This window comes from Cygnus olor, chromosome 26 (genome assembly GCF_009769625.2).
Source record: "Cygnus olor isolate bCygOlo1 chromosome 26, bCygOlo1.pri.v2, whole genome shotgun sequence".
NCBI lineage: Eukaryota > Metazoa > Chordata > Aves > Anseriformes > Anatidae > Cygnus > Cygnus olor.
In genome coordinates this window covers 2,792,089-2,809,287 of record NC_049194.1, presented here as the reverse complement: position 1 = coordinate 2,809,287, position 17,199 = coordinate 2,792,089, and the positions used below count along the sequence as shown (strand labels likewise).

General features: G+C 48.5%; 1 protein-coding gene across 14 annotated transcripts in view; it reads right to left on the bottom strand.

Moving 5' to 3' along the window:
• PTPRS (protein tyrosine phosphatase receptor type S) overlaps positions 1-17,199 on the bottom strand; it is a 155,633-nt gene that overhangs the window by 77,153 nt on the left and 61,281 nt on the right. For all 14 annotated transcript variants that reach the window (XM_040537460.1, XM_040537468.1, XM_040537459.1 and 11 more), the window contains exons 3-4: positions 2,423-2,568; positions 1,326-1,467 (exon numbers count right to left, since the gene is read on the bottom strand). In XM_040537460.1, coding sequence (XP_040393394.1) covers positions 1,326-1,467; positions 2,423-2,568 — 288 coding nt within the window. The remainder of the gene's footprint in view (positions 1-1,325; positions 1,468-2,422; positions 2,569-17,199) is intronic.

The following is a 17,199-nucleotide window of genomic DNA, read 5'->3' as shown; positions in this document are numbered from 1 at the left end:
TGTCACAGAGCGCTGTTCCAGCCTCCTGACAGCTACAGCCCACCACACGCAGCTAACAGAAGGTTAAATGCCACGCCAGGCAGAGGAGCAGCACAACGATTGAAGTGCACCTACACAAATCTGTCAGGCATGACTGGACCACGGGCCCGCATGCTCAAAGGAAGGCAGCATCCTGACAACACTGAGCCTGCCAGGTGGGCAGCAGAAGGGATATTCCTGCTACGAAGGGACACAAAGGGTTTTGCCACGTGCCCTTTATGTCTGGTCTTCAGTTATTGCTGTACGTCGGGGATTTGCACGCAAATTCAGCTCTGCACTATTAGGGATGTGCTCGCTCTCTTTTCAAACAAAAGGACTCCAGATGCTCTCGAGAACACTGAAACTGCTGAAGAAAAGGCAACTGGCGTTCAGTCAGAGCCACCACTTGCTCTTAGGAGGACCACACAATGCCTGGAGCACCTCAAACTGGTGTGAGCAATGCTCACTGCCGAAATGACTGTTCTTACCACAAGTGGCCCCATCCAAAAGCCTGCAGCTTTTCTACAGCACCTCCTGCTGATGGCTCCATCCACGGCCAACGCTCCCAAGCTAAGTCCCCGTCAGGAGCTCTCAGGCAGTTACCCACCGCCCCCCGCCAGGCTTTTCTGCCAGGATCACTTGCATTGCCCTGTGGTTTGAATGGAGATCACCATCCATCTTTCCTCCTAAAGTGGGTCAGTTTTAGCAAGCAGCCTCGTTTAGTGTTTCACATAGCAATTTTACAGATCTCCAGGGTAATAACAGAAAACATCCAGAGGCATCCACAGCAACAGCGTATTGTTCCCTCCCCCACATCAAGTTCAGAGAGCATATTTCTAACAGATGACATGAAGGAGGCATCCATGTAAACATCCTCTAGAGCGGGGACAAGTGGAAAAAAAAGAACAAAATGGAGCGGGGAACTGTGTTCTCAGAGAGCGCACAGAGCAAAGGATCTCTGGTGCTGCTTGTAAACCTGGGGAGGAAATTCTTATTGGAGGCGAGGGAAGATCATAGCATCATAGGGTAATTCAGGTTGGAAGGAACCTCAGCTCATCTTCCAGTCAAACCTCCTGAATGGTCTGGTTTTAGCAAGCAGTCTAGCTTTGTTTCTTACGTTGCAATTTTATGACTCTCTGAGATAAAAGAGCAAACAGATCTGACAAGTCCAACAAATCAAAAAGGAAGGACTTTGTCCTTTGGCCGTGTGTTTTGTGACAGTTCCCACTCATCTGAAGGAAGGGAGAAGCTCAAGGGGGCCTTCTGCCCCATGATGCTGACACACAGCAGGCAGGCACGATCTTTACCTCGGAGGACGGTGAGCTTGGCGTGGACGGTAACCTCCCCGTGAGGGTTCTGAGCAACACACTCGTAAATGTTCTCATCCCGGGGAGTCCGGAGTGGCTGGATCCTCAAAACAGCACCTGCACTTTCATCAAATTCAATTGTCTGGAGGATAAAGGAAAAGAGAGACATTAAACATCCTTGGGTTGTAAGTAGGAGGCTTGTTCCTGCTCCTAAAGGAGGCACCAGCCCATGTCCAAACACAGACGCTCAAAAACACACTTCAGCTGTCCTGCAATTCCCTGCACATGGCCAGCATAGGCAGTTTCTCTCTCCACTGACCTCAAGCTGGCAGAGAACTGTCCCACATCAAACCCCATCCCTGACCACTGACCCCAAAAAACTGATACATACATCTCAAATGCTCTGAAATAATGAGCTGTGGTGAGTGTGTGCATGGGGTGGGTGTTCAGCGTACAGCTGTGATTAAGCACAGGGAAACTGACCACGTGAAAACAAAATAAAAATGAATCCCCACCTCCTTCCTCCATCTGCATGGGCAACTAACGCCACAAAGCTCTTCTCAGCACACAGCTGCCTGGCAGGACAGAGTCCCACAGCGAATTCCACAGGATGACCTCTTAGTTCTTGTTCCTCCACTCTCATTTCTATCTAAACAATACCAATTGCTTGGGTCTGGCTGCCAGCAACTGTAATGTTTACTCCAGGCTGTCCCAGGGTTAAAATAATAAATCATGGATGGGTACGAAAGGTACATTTACAGAGATGCAGTACCACCAGCTTAGCTGGAGTTTTTTTAGGAAGGGAAGAAGGCAGCTTTATATTGTATCTGAGGACGGGGAAGGAAAAAAAACAACCAACAAAACAACAGAAAAAACTCCAATAACGTAAGTAAGCCAGGCTCTCTCTTGCTCTGGAACAATCCCAGCTGTTGACACGGCCGAAAACTTGCATTTCACTCTTTCTGCTGTTAAAACTCCTCCCATTCCAAACCTCCCTTTATTACTGGGTCTTAGAATGGCCACAAAAGAGCACTAGCTGCTTTGTGTCAGTCTCTCTCTATACATGCACAGACACTGATTTGAAGGACGTCTCTTACCTCAAACCTCTGAGAGTTCACTTTCTTCCCTTTCTTGTTCCAGGTGACCCGTGGCTTTGGGTCTCCAGTTGCCTGGCATACAAAGGAGGCCACCCCTCCTGACACACCAATTTGGTCCACGGGTTTTTTAATGAACACAGGGGGACCTTTAAGGAAAAAAAAATATATATATATAATCATTGTCACAAGGACAGACAACCTCTAATAAACACTGTTTGTAATTAATAGTAGCATTATCACTGCTATTCTCTAATGATCTTGGATGAAATTAAACCTCTTCACCTTTTGGGAACAAGTAGTCTTTGCCTCTATTTTACATCACAGAATGATTAAGGGCCTGATCCTACAGAGAGATTCCAGTGGGATGATTTTGCAAAGCCTCTTATTTCTAAAAAGTGGACTTTTAAACTGTTTTGCACAGGGAAAGCTGACCGTGTAAAGCCCACCTAAGAATCACCACCAAAAGCCGGTAGAACTGAAACAGTATCTAGAAACACTGAATTGCACTCCCCAGATCCCAGCAGATGAACAAGTCACCACAGAATGGGGCAGATTTATAGGAACATAGGCAAGGCAGGGGGAAAGTGTGAGAAAAGGACCGTGAAATAAACGGAAGAGGAAATGTGGTACAAAGAGATCTCAAGGATGATGGTGTGAAAGAGACTGATGCCAGTGGCTCTGGGATGTGAAACGCCCTTGGCTTGTAGCACCTGTTTTCATCCCCAAATGTTCTCCCTCTCCCTCACCAGTACATTTACACGGTAACAGGCACACCAGCCTTTGGAACAGGCAAGTTGATAGGATACAGCACAAGAAATGAAAGTTACTATCACTTCAAAATAATCCAGTTGTCAAGACAAGAGCATGGCAGCCAAGTCTGCAGTCTGCTCCTGCAGTTCCCCCTTCCCCTCTTCTCCCCCTACTCGTCACGAGACACCTGAGAAAAGATGAAGAATTCACAGTGCTAAAGGAAGAATCCAAAAACTCCGCAGAGTCTCTTTACACCCAGCTGCTCCAAGGTGCAGGCCTGAACAAACACACACACAGCCTGGGGCTGCATTTTAGCTAGCCTGGACCCAAGGGAACAGCACTGGAGCTTGCAGCACCCCTCCCTCCCTCCTTCCACATGAACTCCCATTCATTTCTAACAGTCTACAAGAGCATCTCTGCAGGGAGGGGAAGGATGCGGGGACAGGCTTTCTGACCAAGGAAGGTGTCAAGGGCCTTCTGATGGGAAGACAATGGGGCCAGGAGCATCCATGCAGAGCCCGTATTGCCTCTGTCCTTGGAGAACCTTCCTTCCACGCTCTAACCTGTTTCCCTGCACAGTTTCCTCTCGTCTAGTTAGTTTAAAATTTATTGAAATATTTAAATCACAAGGCCACAGCTGTGTTCAAATAAAATCACTCAGATCATAAAGTTGCCGTCTGTTATTCTTGAGAAAAGGAGACCACATGACTGTGAAATCTGTATGTTTATACGTACACACTCAGAGTCTATAAAACAAGATGTAAACAGGCTACCGAAGAGCATAAGAAGAGGGCAAATGGTAGCTAAAGAGAAGTCTCCAGGGTCTTCTAGGGGTCGAAAAACAAAAGGCAGCATTCCCCCCTTCCCTGCCTGGTGTCGCCAGGAGTATATAAATAAAAGCCACGGAGCACGCTCATGTGATGCAATCAAGCCTTTGTTTCCATGCTGGAGGTAAATACAATTTGCTGGAGCTGTTTATGTCCCACCGAATGCTGTGTGTACAAAGCATCAGATATATAAATATCCAAATCTATATTTAGAGGTCAGAATCTTCTTTGCAATGTTACTGCTAAAGGTTATCAAGCAAGTCCCGCTGGAGGCACTGGCACCTGGGAATTTGTCTTCCAACCAAGAAAGGCAAAACCAAAACTTTGCTTCGGGCTAAAATATAAATGCTCGTTCTGCCTGCAACCTGACTTCCTTCCTCTGTTCTCCTATACTCAAAATGCGAAGAGTTTGCAGAGGTCAATTCTGAAGGTACAGCCAAAATCAGCCAGGGCTTTTAAGAGCACTTTATTGATGCGAGTTCATTTCCCAAAACGCAAGCCCCTAACAATCCTTAATGTTGCATATAGATTTAAATGGGTGCAAGCAGTACAATTAGAGCACAAATAAGGACAAATAAGGTTCTATTTTTGTCTTGACGAAAGTGAAGGTGCTCCAAATAGGGAAAGAACTGGAGTCATAGCTCAGCGTTCCTTTTTAGGAACTCTGTTGACTCATTGTGTGCTAACAGGTAAGCCGACCTGCTCCGTGAACACTGCTTTTCTGAGGTCACTGCAATGCTGAGCTGCCTGCGATAAACTAGCTCTTCGAGAACGAGAGACAAAAGGAAATAAACCAAACAAAAATCCCTAACAAGTAGTCCCTTAGATTTTGCTACTCACTCGGAAAATCAGTGAAAATCAAAGCTAAATTATTGGTTTTGATACTGTCTGAGACTCTGAGCTCCAGGCTTTGATTCTCCCCCTCCCCCTGCCAAAGCACCCATTACGCTCTCCACCTATGCACCCCTTGTCACTCCAGCCCACACCAACTGCAGAACAGCCCTCTCTCCTCTGGAAAAGAGAAAGCCAGCACTATCGCAGGCAAGGTGGCGATGATACAAAGCTGAAACAAATTCCTACGTGCCGCGTAGGATTGCTACAACTCTGCCGTGCCAAGTCCAGCTTGCAGTGAAACATGCAGTTAGAATTCCTGCTCCAGCTCTGCAAATCACTTCGAAAGGCTCCAAAAGCAGCAACAAGGTGCCATGCGAAAGTGAAACACTATCAGCACACTCAGAATGGCTTGTGTTTCACCTCATTTGCCAAGATTGCAGGGCCTCAGTTTTAAATAAATAAATGAAAATCAGAGACAGGCATTTTCCAGACAACATACTCGCAATCCAGGAGCTTTCTTTATCACTTCCCTTAGGGAGAGCTGAGAAAAGTCAGTCTTGGAAAACCCTGAGTGAGTTCCACCTAGGTCTGGGGGTCGCAAGACATTTAACTTTTCCCCCTTTCTCAGCTTGCAAAGCAGAAGAACTTGGTTTTTGCAGTATCAAAACAGGAGTGGAAAAACCTGGAACTTAAAAGAATTTTCCTACTTATGAGAGGTTTCCTGGGGTCTGGGTGTCAGGAGAGAAGGCTGCAATGACTAGCTGGCTGCTGTGTACCTGTGATTCTTCTCTACAGCTTAATGGAAAGCCATCAAGTTAAACTGAACCTTTTATTCCTGCCGACTGCCCACGCACTTCCCAAAAGCAACAGTCAGGGCAAGAGACATGCTGGATAGTTGCCATGGATTATAAGGAAGAGACGTATAGCCACCTTCCATCCCATGCTATGCGACTGCATCCCCAAAGACGACCAGCACCCACACTGACTACCCCCGACCCACCTCTGTCACACCTTGCAGAGAGCTCTGCTCCTGCCCCTCTGTTCCTAAATCCTGTCAAGGCCGATGCCACAAGGGCAGCTGATGAGACCATGAGCTCACCCTCATGGTCCCCCCCATGCAGACAACCTCCAGTCGGCTTCACTTGCTGAAGCACAGGCTTAGAGAAACACGGGCGGTCCCGGCATCTGTTCAGAAGGGACATGACGCACATTTACTGCTGGGATTTTGTGAATCCTTACGCAGACTTTGAGAAGAAGCTGTGAGGTGATAAGGGTGGGGTCTCCGACTCATCCCTGCGGCACAAACACTAGGGGAACATGGTAAGGCATCAGCCCACGTACCCTGCACACCAAGGCAGCTTTCCTCACAGAAGAGGAATCTGTTGCTGCTTCGACTCTCCTTCCTTCATACTTTTATGTGACTCTGCAGCAGAAAAAGTTCTTCAAATGCAGTCATGTAAAAAGAAACCACCTCCTGTTACTAATACACAGATACCAAACCAGTCTGAGGAACTTTACAGTGAGGAAGTTTGTAAGATGTAGGAGTGGGGAAAACGAGGGGACATCTCACCCTTTAAACCTAAATGTCCCTCAGGAGCTGCTGCCATGGTGAGTAGCGGGCGGTGGATGAGGAGTGAGGGAGACAGGCCAGCCACCATATGCCTGCTTGAAACATCAGATGCCAAAGACAGAGAAAGGGATGGAAAACCCAGAGGTGGTTTGAGCGCTGGTAGAGAGGCACAAATGGGCTTAACGTAACTGAGCCAACAGCTGAAGGGGAGGAAAAAAAAGGCAGTTGTGAACTTGCACCACTGATCCTTCTTCCTTGCCTCCTCTAAGACTGGTCTCCAGACAGACCTGGCTGCCTCTCCTGCAGGTGGGCTTATGTGGGCAAGGTGGACAGGGACGTGGACAAGGAGCCTGGGGATGCGTTTAGCCCTCAAAACCATGCAACAGGGTAGGAACAGCTTTCTCCACGCTATCCCAGTTTGTGGCTGAAGACACAGTCTGAAGGGAAAAGTCACACCAGCTTGGCTAACAGAATGAAGCACTGGTAGCAGAGAGGGCTGTGTAAAAACAGCATGGCAAGCACTAGCCTGCTTCCCAGCAAGCTGGGAAGGTCAACCAGTCAGCTCAAATGGGTGGACAGAGAGAGGCAGGTCACACTGGGGAAATATTGACTTCCCTGGGCTTTTCTGAGGCAAAAATTGATTCTCAAAGCATTTTTGCCAGCCTTCCAGATCAATGCACCAACATCCTCCCAGCCTTCTGAGTTGAAGTGCCCCGGTGCTGGCACAGGAATACACAGCCATGAGGGAAATGCATGGGGTGGACCAACAAGACCTGACTGAAAACAGCCCCCTGGTCCTCCAGCCTGAGCTGTGCAAGCACACACACGTCCCTGCCCTACACCATGAAGATCCTGGGGCAAAATCCTCAGTCCCGTTATGCACAGCACCAGTTGGTGGCATGCAGGCCCCCACCTCTCTGCCACAGCAGAAGAGGAGACCCCCCACACTTCACTGACAATATGGATGGGAAATCCAGCTGAGACCTGAATTGTTCCTCTCCCGAGCTACTCCCACCAGCTGTGGGGCAAGTCTGAGGCAGAAAGCTGCTCCTGCAGGGAGAAGGACAACATGTCTGCCACCTCCTTCCACCACAGCTCCCACAGGGGAGGCCTGGAGGCGCTGTACCACGGCAGCAGGCCTGTCTCTGTGCCTTGGTGCAGGCCTGACTCCCTGCCCCTCAGCCCCATGGCGGATAAGAACAAGGCCTGAGGATGGTCCCTGACCACTTCAGTGTGTCACTGGCCCCAACCTTGGGAGGGGAACGGGCAGTGTGTGTGTAAACCCGCACCCTGCAGGCCCTCCCTGAGGAGGGGGCTGCATACAGGCACCTCCACACCTCTGCTTCCTTCTGACCCCCCAGCTCTCCCCTCTTCTCCAGCCCCCCAGCAGGGGCCTGGGGCTGATTTGAGATGGCAAAATGTGATCATCAGGCCTCCTTTTACAACCCCCCCCACATTGCCTCCAGGAAAGCACCTCCACAATGGACCGCAAATAAAGACAAACCACTTATTCTTTCCTCTGGCCCCAGCACAGAGCAGCATGAGTCTGGCTGAAATGGCCCCTCGCCCACAGCAGCAGCAATCCATGGAAACAAAAGAAAGCCAGTTACAAAACACGTACTTTAAAAGGTTTTGCTTCCATTTTTGGTGACCCCGATCCCCGCCACCAGCATTCTGGTAGAGGCCCACGCACTGGTCCCGCTGACCCATGGTGCCACCAGATGAGGCCCCAGGTTTCAGCTCTTTCTTCGCTGGTGAATAAACAGCCATTATCCCTGCTGCAGGGAATAGAGGGGGCTCTCGGCTCTACCTGAGACTGCCGAAGAGACTAAGGCAAAAGCAAGAAGGCCATTTTATTGCTGTTTGGCCAGCTTATTGCAGCCTTTCTGAACGCACAGGGCAGTGTCTTTTTGCCCACCATTCCTGGTCAACCATCAACAAATGGCCCCACAGTTCTGAGCCCACCTTTTCCCTGTGGAGATGCCCACTGTGAGAGCTTGCCCACACCACAGGAGGGATTCAGGGCATGTCAGGCAGTGTCAGCCTTTACCCTAGCTCAAAAATACAGAACTGATCAAAATGCATCCCTTTTTTGTGCATATACAATATAATCTACACACACAAACATCCGCACCTTTGCCTTTCAAGAACAAAGGCAAAAGAGGAGGCCATTAAGCCATTTATAGTCAATGTCATTTTGCTGTTAGCGTTAACAAACCCCAATCTGCTCTTCAAGGCTCCAGATGATTCCCACAATCGGGATTCAGATCTCTTGCTCTGACGCAAATTCGGCTGACCTTGGGCGCTCACCCTTTCTGGCACTTCAGTCTGCCACCCAGAGAGTGGAGGTGACAATCCTCATTCCTCACACCTGCCTGCCTGCCTGCTTTCGTCTAGACAATACGAGCAATTTGGAGTAAAGGAGGGTCTCAGCACGGATCTGCTCAGCACTCAACACCATAGGTGGTCTTGCACACAACTACAGCTTCTGAACACCGCAACACAAACAAAACAAAATAACTGGGAAAAATCAGCAGAGGCAGAGCTCAGAGACCTTCTCCCACATGCATTTATGGTTGGGAGAAGAAGATGAAATGTAAAAGCCAGACAAAAGCTTTGCAATCTCCGAACAACCGGGTCATGTTAGCTTGAATGAGGACATCTCTCTTGACAGGCTATTTCTCACCCTTCTAGCTTCAAGAGCAGCCAAACCATTCTGTGAGTCTATGAAAGAATCCCATGGTGTTCTCTCTGACATGCAAAGGGTTAAGCTCCCTCTCTCCTCCTGCCCCCCTCTTTGGTTTTTGGGCTGAAACTTTCTGCTGATCTAGTGAAACTCCATCTTCATTTTCCACAGCTGCTGACAGGCTCACAATTGGAGAAGGAGGACAAGGTACTCCCCCAACTCCAGCGCTGGGCGGTAGTGCTTTCATCTCCCCTTTTAAAAACCTCTCAGGCAATGTACAACCTGGGTAGGGCTCAACACTGGGTGGCTGTTTGCTGGTTTAGAAACGCGTTTGACACACGTGCACTGCTGTGGTCTGCTTGCAGGCAGCAGATGTGTGCCCTGTGCTTGAGGGATCGAGGCGGGAGTGGTGAGCAGGTGGGGGTGGCCTGGGGGGCACGGCCGGAGGGGCAGAAAACAGCTTTGGGACACCAAAGAACTGGGGAGCTAAGAAGGGAGAGGAAGGGAGAAAGGATGGCAAAGTCACAGATGCATTAGCGGGGGAAAAGAGGGGAGAAATTGATGGGGAGAATGCAAGAGGAATGGAGCAAGATGGAGAGGAGGGAGCTGTTCAGAGCCAGAGCAAGGAAGTGAAGATTAGAGAGAGGAGGCAAGCCACAGAGCAGATGAAAACAGGAGAGAGCAGCCAAATTTAAGACAGATGGAGAGTGGGGAGCAAGAATGCGATGTTTGGAACGGGTACGCATTGCAAAGCAGTGGCATTAGAGAGCGGGGGAGCTTGCAAGAGGGGTAGAAGCAAGAAAGATGGCTTCATAATTTACATTTTTCTTCATGAGAGGAGTGAGAGCTGCAAACTGGGAGCAGGACTGATGCAGGCAGTGGCGAGGGTCTCTATGGAGACACACAAGGAGATTGAAAACACCCCTTGGAGAGGTCCTGCAGAGACTCTGGTCCCCTTGAAATCCAAGGTTTTACTGACAGATTCCGTATTTTTTTTTTTCTTGGGGCTGTTTCTCAGTGCCTCACAAATAAAATTAAAATGAGGTTTTTCTGACAGAACAAACAAACAGGGAGTGAATTATATTCCATTTCCCCGTCAATAACTTCTTCCCAACCCAGTCGTCTTATCATCATAAAAAGTCCATTAAGCAGTAATTGGGGAGGCAGCAGAACGCAGGGCTGGTCCATGAAACAGAAGCACACTCGCTCCCCAACTGGCCTTTTCTGGGAAGGCAGACAGGATAATTATAGGCTTCAGACAGAGACTTCCTCTTACTGTCAGCAGCTCTTGGCTCCCTTCAGGGAGATGGGACTGGCAAGGTTGGGGAAAGGAGGGTAAAAAAAGACTGAGGATGTTTTTTTAGAAGTGAAATACTTCCACCTTGCTATTCCCCTGGTGCTGATCTATCAAAGCCCTTACCTGACTCAGGATGGCTGGGCTGCACACAAGTGTACACAGGCTTTTCCCCTGTCAGAAATGAGGGAATGTCATTTGAAAGATTTCCCCCTCCCCTTTCGTGCAAGCCCACAGAGAAGGAAGGACACAGCGAAGGATGTGACTCGGCATGGGATTTAAGACAAGCCGAAAATGGGTGAGAAAGATCAAGAACTCATTTATACACCATGACTATGCCGGCTGTCTAACAAGCCCAGCGCCTGCTCCTCTCCGAGGCCTGCCCGTGCTGCCAGCTTCCACCTTTCCCCTCAGCCAGCATGAGGCAGCAGGCCCTTCGTAGCTAGCACCACACCAAGCTGTTCTTGCCTTGAGACTTGCCATTTTGGGGACCTGGCACATCCGTACAGCCTTCAGGCACCTATCTGCAATGCATTCAGATACAGACCCTTTGGAAGAGGAGGTACAAGCCTGCAGCAGAGGAGGCAGGATGAGACTGAGGCTACCAAAATCTATTCCTAGTTCTGACACCCAAGGTGAGAAAAAAACACGTTATCCTGCCTGCTGGAGGAAAAGCATAATCCTTCCTTCTGGTCTATTTAAACTGCTCGTTTTAAGGGATGGGACCGTGCCTTATCGCCGGGGAACAGCAGCTAGTATGAAGTCACCCAGTTTCAGCAGGACTTCTTCAGGCTACTCTCATGCATCCATATGTACGGATAGGATCCACCTTCCTCCCTAGCACAAAGGGAATCTGCTGCTGTCACAGATCAGTCCCAGCCCTAGTGACTGGCACCCTGAGCCAAGGAAAACAGTCTTCCAACTGTGGTTTACGCAAACGCACAGGGCATGGTGTAATGATACCTAACACATACGCAGGGTGCAAACTGCTCGATAGGACTGTCCCTGTTCCGCAAGGCTGGTATTCTGGGCCATGCAGCCTCTGCTTTTTCCCTCTGTCCCTAACTCAGGAAAACTGATGCCTCACACCATGTAGTGTGTATGCACCAGAAACTACCCATCCTGCGAGAGCTGTGACATGGTGGAAGCCAGGAATACTACATATGCTTCAGTTTAATGAAGGAGAAATAGGGTGGAGAGTGCTTCAGGTGCACTAACTGCTTCTCTGTCTGCTTACTGCCTGCACCCAGCACAGGGCGGTTCCAGGGCAAAGCAGCAAGTAGGTGGCATTGCAGATGGATCTCTGTAGCATCTCTACCCAGGACTCTTATTTACCTTCTGGCACTACATTGCTATGCCAGGAAGAAAGAAAGAAGCTCCTCGAGACCAGCAAGAGCTGAAGCAGACAAGCAATGCTGTCATGTAAGATGGCACCCCTGGGATCAGCTGCTGCAGGGCCGGGAAGCACAGGAGCACGTGCAGCCTCAGCAACGTGGCAGGCCAGGACCCTGGGGACATGCGAGTGCTTTCAATCAACTGTAACAACATCACATCCCATATTTGTCCACAAGCCCTATAACAAGGCATAATAACCCAGAGCTGAGCATAAAACCCAAGGAGCTATCCTGGCAACATAATGAGTGCCCCTTGTCCATCAACATCATGACAGCCATCCCAGATTGTTTGCAATCTGAAGCTTAAGGCAGAGAGCTCTCCCTTCCCCTGCCATGTTGCTAAGACAGCTTCTTTTCCAGTCGTGTCATTGGCATCGGCATCTCAGAGAAGCTCGACTCATCCCCTTCCTAGAGAAGACACAGCTAGAAAGGGCCTGGCCTTTACTCAACTTCTGCTGCTCTGCTTGAGCCACTAACAGAACCAGAGTCTATGGGGGATGCCAGAACATGAAAAACCACCACCTGTGGGACAAGCCTGAAAGAAGAGAAAGCTTAACGAGCAAGGATCCCAACTCCCGGGGGGGCATGCCATCTTAATATAGCCCAGCAGAGGTCCTGAGCTGCTGGGAAGTGACAGCAGAATGGGCAGCGATGGGGAAAACAAACTGCTACAAGCTTCAGCATCTCATGGTCTTTCAGAGAAAGTGCAGCGCAAGAAGCCCCAAGGCTGTGATCAGAGAGGTCAGTTCTGATCCTTGGTTTAGAGATATGACAAAGACTTCTGCAAAATGTAAACACACGGCTCAGTCCCCAGCCTTGCATCGCCAGCTTAGGAGGGGCTGCAGTGCTGCAGCAGATGAACGATCCCAATCGTGATTTGCTAGCTAATACAATCATTTGGGGATGAAAGGCACACCAGATAAATACACTATGGTCTGATAAAACCCTTTTGCTCCTGTAAATTAAAGCTATCTTACTTCCATTTCCTTCCCACAAACAGTTCTACTGTTCCAAAGTATTAGCCTGATATTTTGATATATTTTGAAGCACACGCTCCCCCCAAAATTAAGAAGTATTTCTTTCTTTCATGTAAGAGAAGACTCCTCACCTACAGGAAAAGGGCAAGATACAATTCCTAGAGCACAAAATTTGGGGTATTTTCGAAAGCTTGTTACACCATTCTTATCTGATCACTGGTAAGAGACTTCAGCCCACATTTTCCATAGAACAAAAGGAAATTCCGGGTATACAAGCTCGAAATACCTTATCTAGAGTCTTAACAGCGTATTTTGAGCTTGTATTGCTCATCAGTATTGAGACTGGGATGTCAAGGGAGCTCACGAACGAGAGATCTTGAAAACAAGAAATAAAAATCTAATAAAGCCTGACTAATGGGCGAACACAACCTTTAACAATCACGAACTTTGACTCCTACCACATGAGTCATTACAATTTCTGTCTCTGAACCACAATATTCATCATTCAGATTTGTAGTGAGCGCATCAACACGAGAAGAAAAAAGGGCGAATGCAACAACAGTACTGAGATCTGACAAATTCAGGTTTGGGATAACTAGAGAGTCAACGAGCCAGAAAAAAATGTCCAACACATGAGAGAAATGGAAACATGGAAAAGCTGCAACAAGAAATCCCTTAAATCTTCTATCAAAGACCATGATTGAGAAAGGGGACCTTGTTTTCAGGAGGACACTTTTCTGTTCATGCTTGACACTTGCCAAGAGATGCAATGGATGGCTTCCTATCAGAAGACCGTAACGCAGCCCCTCCATGGCACCATAGCAGAAAATGCCTCTTCCGTTCAGGTGAAGGCAGTCCCTCAAGTGGCAGCTACTGGAATTAACCACGATCAGCAGATCATATAAGGAGAGGGGGGTATTGAAGCCTTCATAAAGAAAAACGCGTATAGAAAACCCTCAAAACCAACCAGCTCCTATCCATGCAGAAAGACAACAGAAAAATGAGAGCTGAGGGAATCTTCCTGGCTCACTGGCTGATGACACGAGACATGATCTTTAATAGCTGAACTGAAAAAAAACACAACGCCTTTTAGCAACTCATTCAAACAAATCAAAGTCAAGGCTGAAGATTAGTAAGTGTTGCTACTCTTAACAGCACGCTCAGACAAATTTATGAATAAATCCACAAATTCTAACAGAGGTGAGGGAGGAAGAGGACACAGCCAAATTAATTTGACTTTATTAATTAAAAAAACCACCAAGTTTCATCGCCCCAACACTCTTTAAAGGTTGCGCGAGTGTGGAGGGGAGTTATGCTCATTAATTATGCAGAAAATGCAAAACTATCATCCTCTGAATTAGTTTAAAATAAGGAGAAACCCTTTCAGAAAGGGGAGAAATTACTCCCCAAGGCAGCTGAAATTTCTCTTGCAACTTCAAAGGACAATAAATTATTCAAATTGCTCGCGCCACTCCGCACGCTCTCTCACTCTCTCCCCTTCTCAATTTTATGCTCCTGAGTCAATTAAGGGTTTGGAGGACTTGGGAGAAACTTTGTAGAATGCTAAACCAGTTGCAGCTCCCTCTATTTATTTTGTTTCTTTCCTAAAGCTTTACTTTTCCTCTCAGCCTCAAAAGGAAACAGAAATGATTGTGCATTACAGATGGAACAAGTGGGGCATTGGTTTTAACCAAGCTCACGTGAAACTGCAATGTTTCATGTCTGCAACAAGCACGATGGGACACGCTAAAAACGCTCTGCACAATGATACCAAGAAAACAAGGAGGTCAACCCGCACTCCTTCGTGTCAACTGCTCGGATCATTCATTGCAATATCCCCTTTCAAAGTCTTAGCAGTCTACGTTCCAAAATACATTTATAATGCTCTTTCCTGGCAACCTTCAGGTCTAGGTTAGCTGCGATCGCTTCCATAGTCACGCTGTTATCTGCTGTGCCCTTGGACGGAACAGGCGGCTCCTCTGCCAAACTGTAACGCGCCTGTTTAGCGTCTGCAGTATGAGAACCCCAAACCAAGACTGAGACTAATGACACCAGACAACAGCATGGCAAGAGAAGCCCTTCCTTATAAAAGAAAACCTAGACGAGCAAAAAGAGGGAAGGAGGGTGGAGAAGGTGCAGTCACAGACCGAGGATGCTCCTGGCTCCTCGTCCAGCACCCTGCGGCAGCCCGTACAATGGTTGTCTCCACCACGAGCAGCAGATGGCATAGAACGTGACTGTCCTCATGAACTTTAACAATTCCCCCAAATTAAAGGCAGCTGCAGTGCAGGAACGTCATTGATGCCTAAGGTGGGCACTGGGACCAATTATGCTGCAAGAGAACACCCTTGACCGGAGGAGAGGAGAGGCACAGAGTGAATAAAACTGTTCTTGGGAGACTCTGGCTCTCCCAGGCCAATTCGAGCCCAGATTCCATCCCACGCACACTGAATAACGACATTCCTCTGGTTGGGTGTCCTTGAAAAACACTGTTTTGCCTTCTAAGAATAATATTGGGCTTGCCAGGCCACAAAAAAAAGCTGGGAATACCCTCTCAGACTCCCTTCAGTGACCCAGGAGATTCATATCTGGTTGGTTTTGAAACGACATGACCACGCAGACCTTTCCAGAGAGATGAAAAGCTGCAGTGACCCAGGGTCCCAGTGAGCTAACACAAAGTTCCCATCCTTCCTGGCAGCATGTGTGAGAGCTATCTGGGTGAAAAGCACACCCAAAGGGGAAAAAGTCACAAAGAAATAAGTATTAGCTCCCTGGTAAAGGCAACAATGGCTTAAATGCCCTACTTTTGGTATACAGGTATGGTGAAGACATACATTTTCTCTTTCACAAACCCTACATAGATGGCATTTTTACACAAGCCGCTTGTTTACACAACACACAGATGCTCTTTTCTCCTAACTTAGCCATCTAATGAAGCTGAGCAGCAAGAACCTCTGGGTGGGAAAGGATCCTTTACCAGGAGACACCCATGGTTGGGTCCCAAACACCCGTAGCTGCTGCTGTCCCCAGGTGCACCTCAGCAGAACTTAATCGAATAAACGCCTGTGGTGTGGGGCACAGCTGAGACCTGGGAGGTGACAGCCCCCCTGCCCCCAAGGAAGCTTTTGCAAAGCATGATTTATTTCCTCTTCTGCTCCTCTAGAAACAAAACCTTTCCAATTTATCTAAAAATAAATAATAAAAAGATGACATCACTCAATCTAGGCAGGCAAGGTTTAATTTAATCAGGCACTTAAACAAGGTGACACAGAAGCTTAATTCAGTGTCCTTGAGTGGGACGACAACTAGTCCAGAGCCCTCAGCAACTGCCGGCTGGATCCCTGCTGGCAGATGGAGAAGGCAGCAAAGGAAAGGGCGATTCGGGAGCAAGGAGAGCAAGGGGTCCCCTTGCCTCCAAAGGCAACTGGTGTACAGGGAACACGAGCAGCAGGTGTGCCCGGGGGAGGGAAGCAGGGGTCTCTGCCTTCTGGGGGGATGTTTGGCTTCGCCACATTTTGATGTCTTCCTTCTCTTAGGACAGCGCTGCTGCTTTGTCATGAATCAGGTTCAAACGCTTATAGATGGAGCAGATTTCACACAAAGCTGTGGAAGATTCCCTTCCCACTGCTGTCATCTTAACACGTCTATCAAGACCTAAGATGGAGCCTCCTTGATTTTCACGACCGCCTTATCTGACAACTGCCGTCTTGGCCAGCAACAGATCAAAGCTGGGACCTCCAGAGCTACAAGCTCTGCTGCGGAGACGAATCCTGTGGCTAAGAGCACGCGAGGGACCACGCGGAGGCGAGGAGTCCCATCCACCTGCGAGGATCTGGCTCTCAGCAGGAGGAACCAGCTACCAGCTCCCCCATTTCACAGCACGGAGCACACACCTCTCCTTGTTGTGCCAGCTCCCGAAATGCTGCACTGCTTTGTCAGCCTGACCATGGACCTGCCCGGGCTCCTCTCCCAACCCACCACACGTGGTCTCCATCCTTACTGCAAGCCCCGCACACGTGGAGCGACCTCGCTGCCATCTGCTGCCGGCCTCCCCCGGGGCACTGCAGCTCACGGAGCGCGAGAGAGCCCCCCCGCACATGCGCCTGGCACGAACCTCTGTGTTCTCCAAATTAACGATGGAGCAAGGGCAATTAAAAGGGAAGAAAGTCAGGGTAATGCATCATAAAAGGGGCTTTATTCTTTTATTTTGTCAATTGCAATTTGGCTTTAATTATTTATGGTAATACTTTGGAGTGTGCTAGTGAGCGTTCTATAAAGTGATTTATAAAAGGAAGGAAACCTAAGTAATAAGTAATGTTCACTACTGCATCTGCTATTAAATCTTTGCTGAGGTGGAGAGCGCCACACACCAGCCCTCTGTGTATGCAAAGTACCAATTAGCAAAGCACTATTGTAAAACGCAAAGGTTTAATCAATGGGAAAAA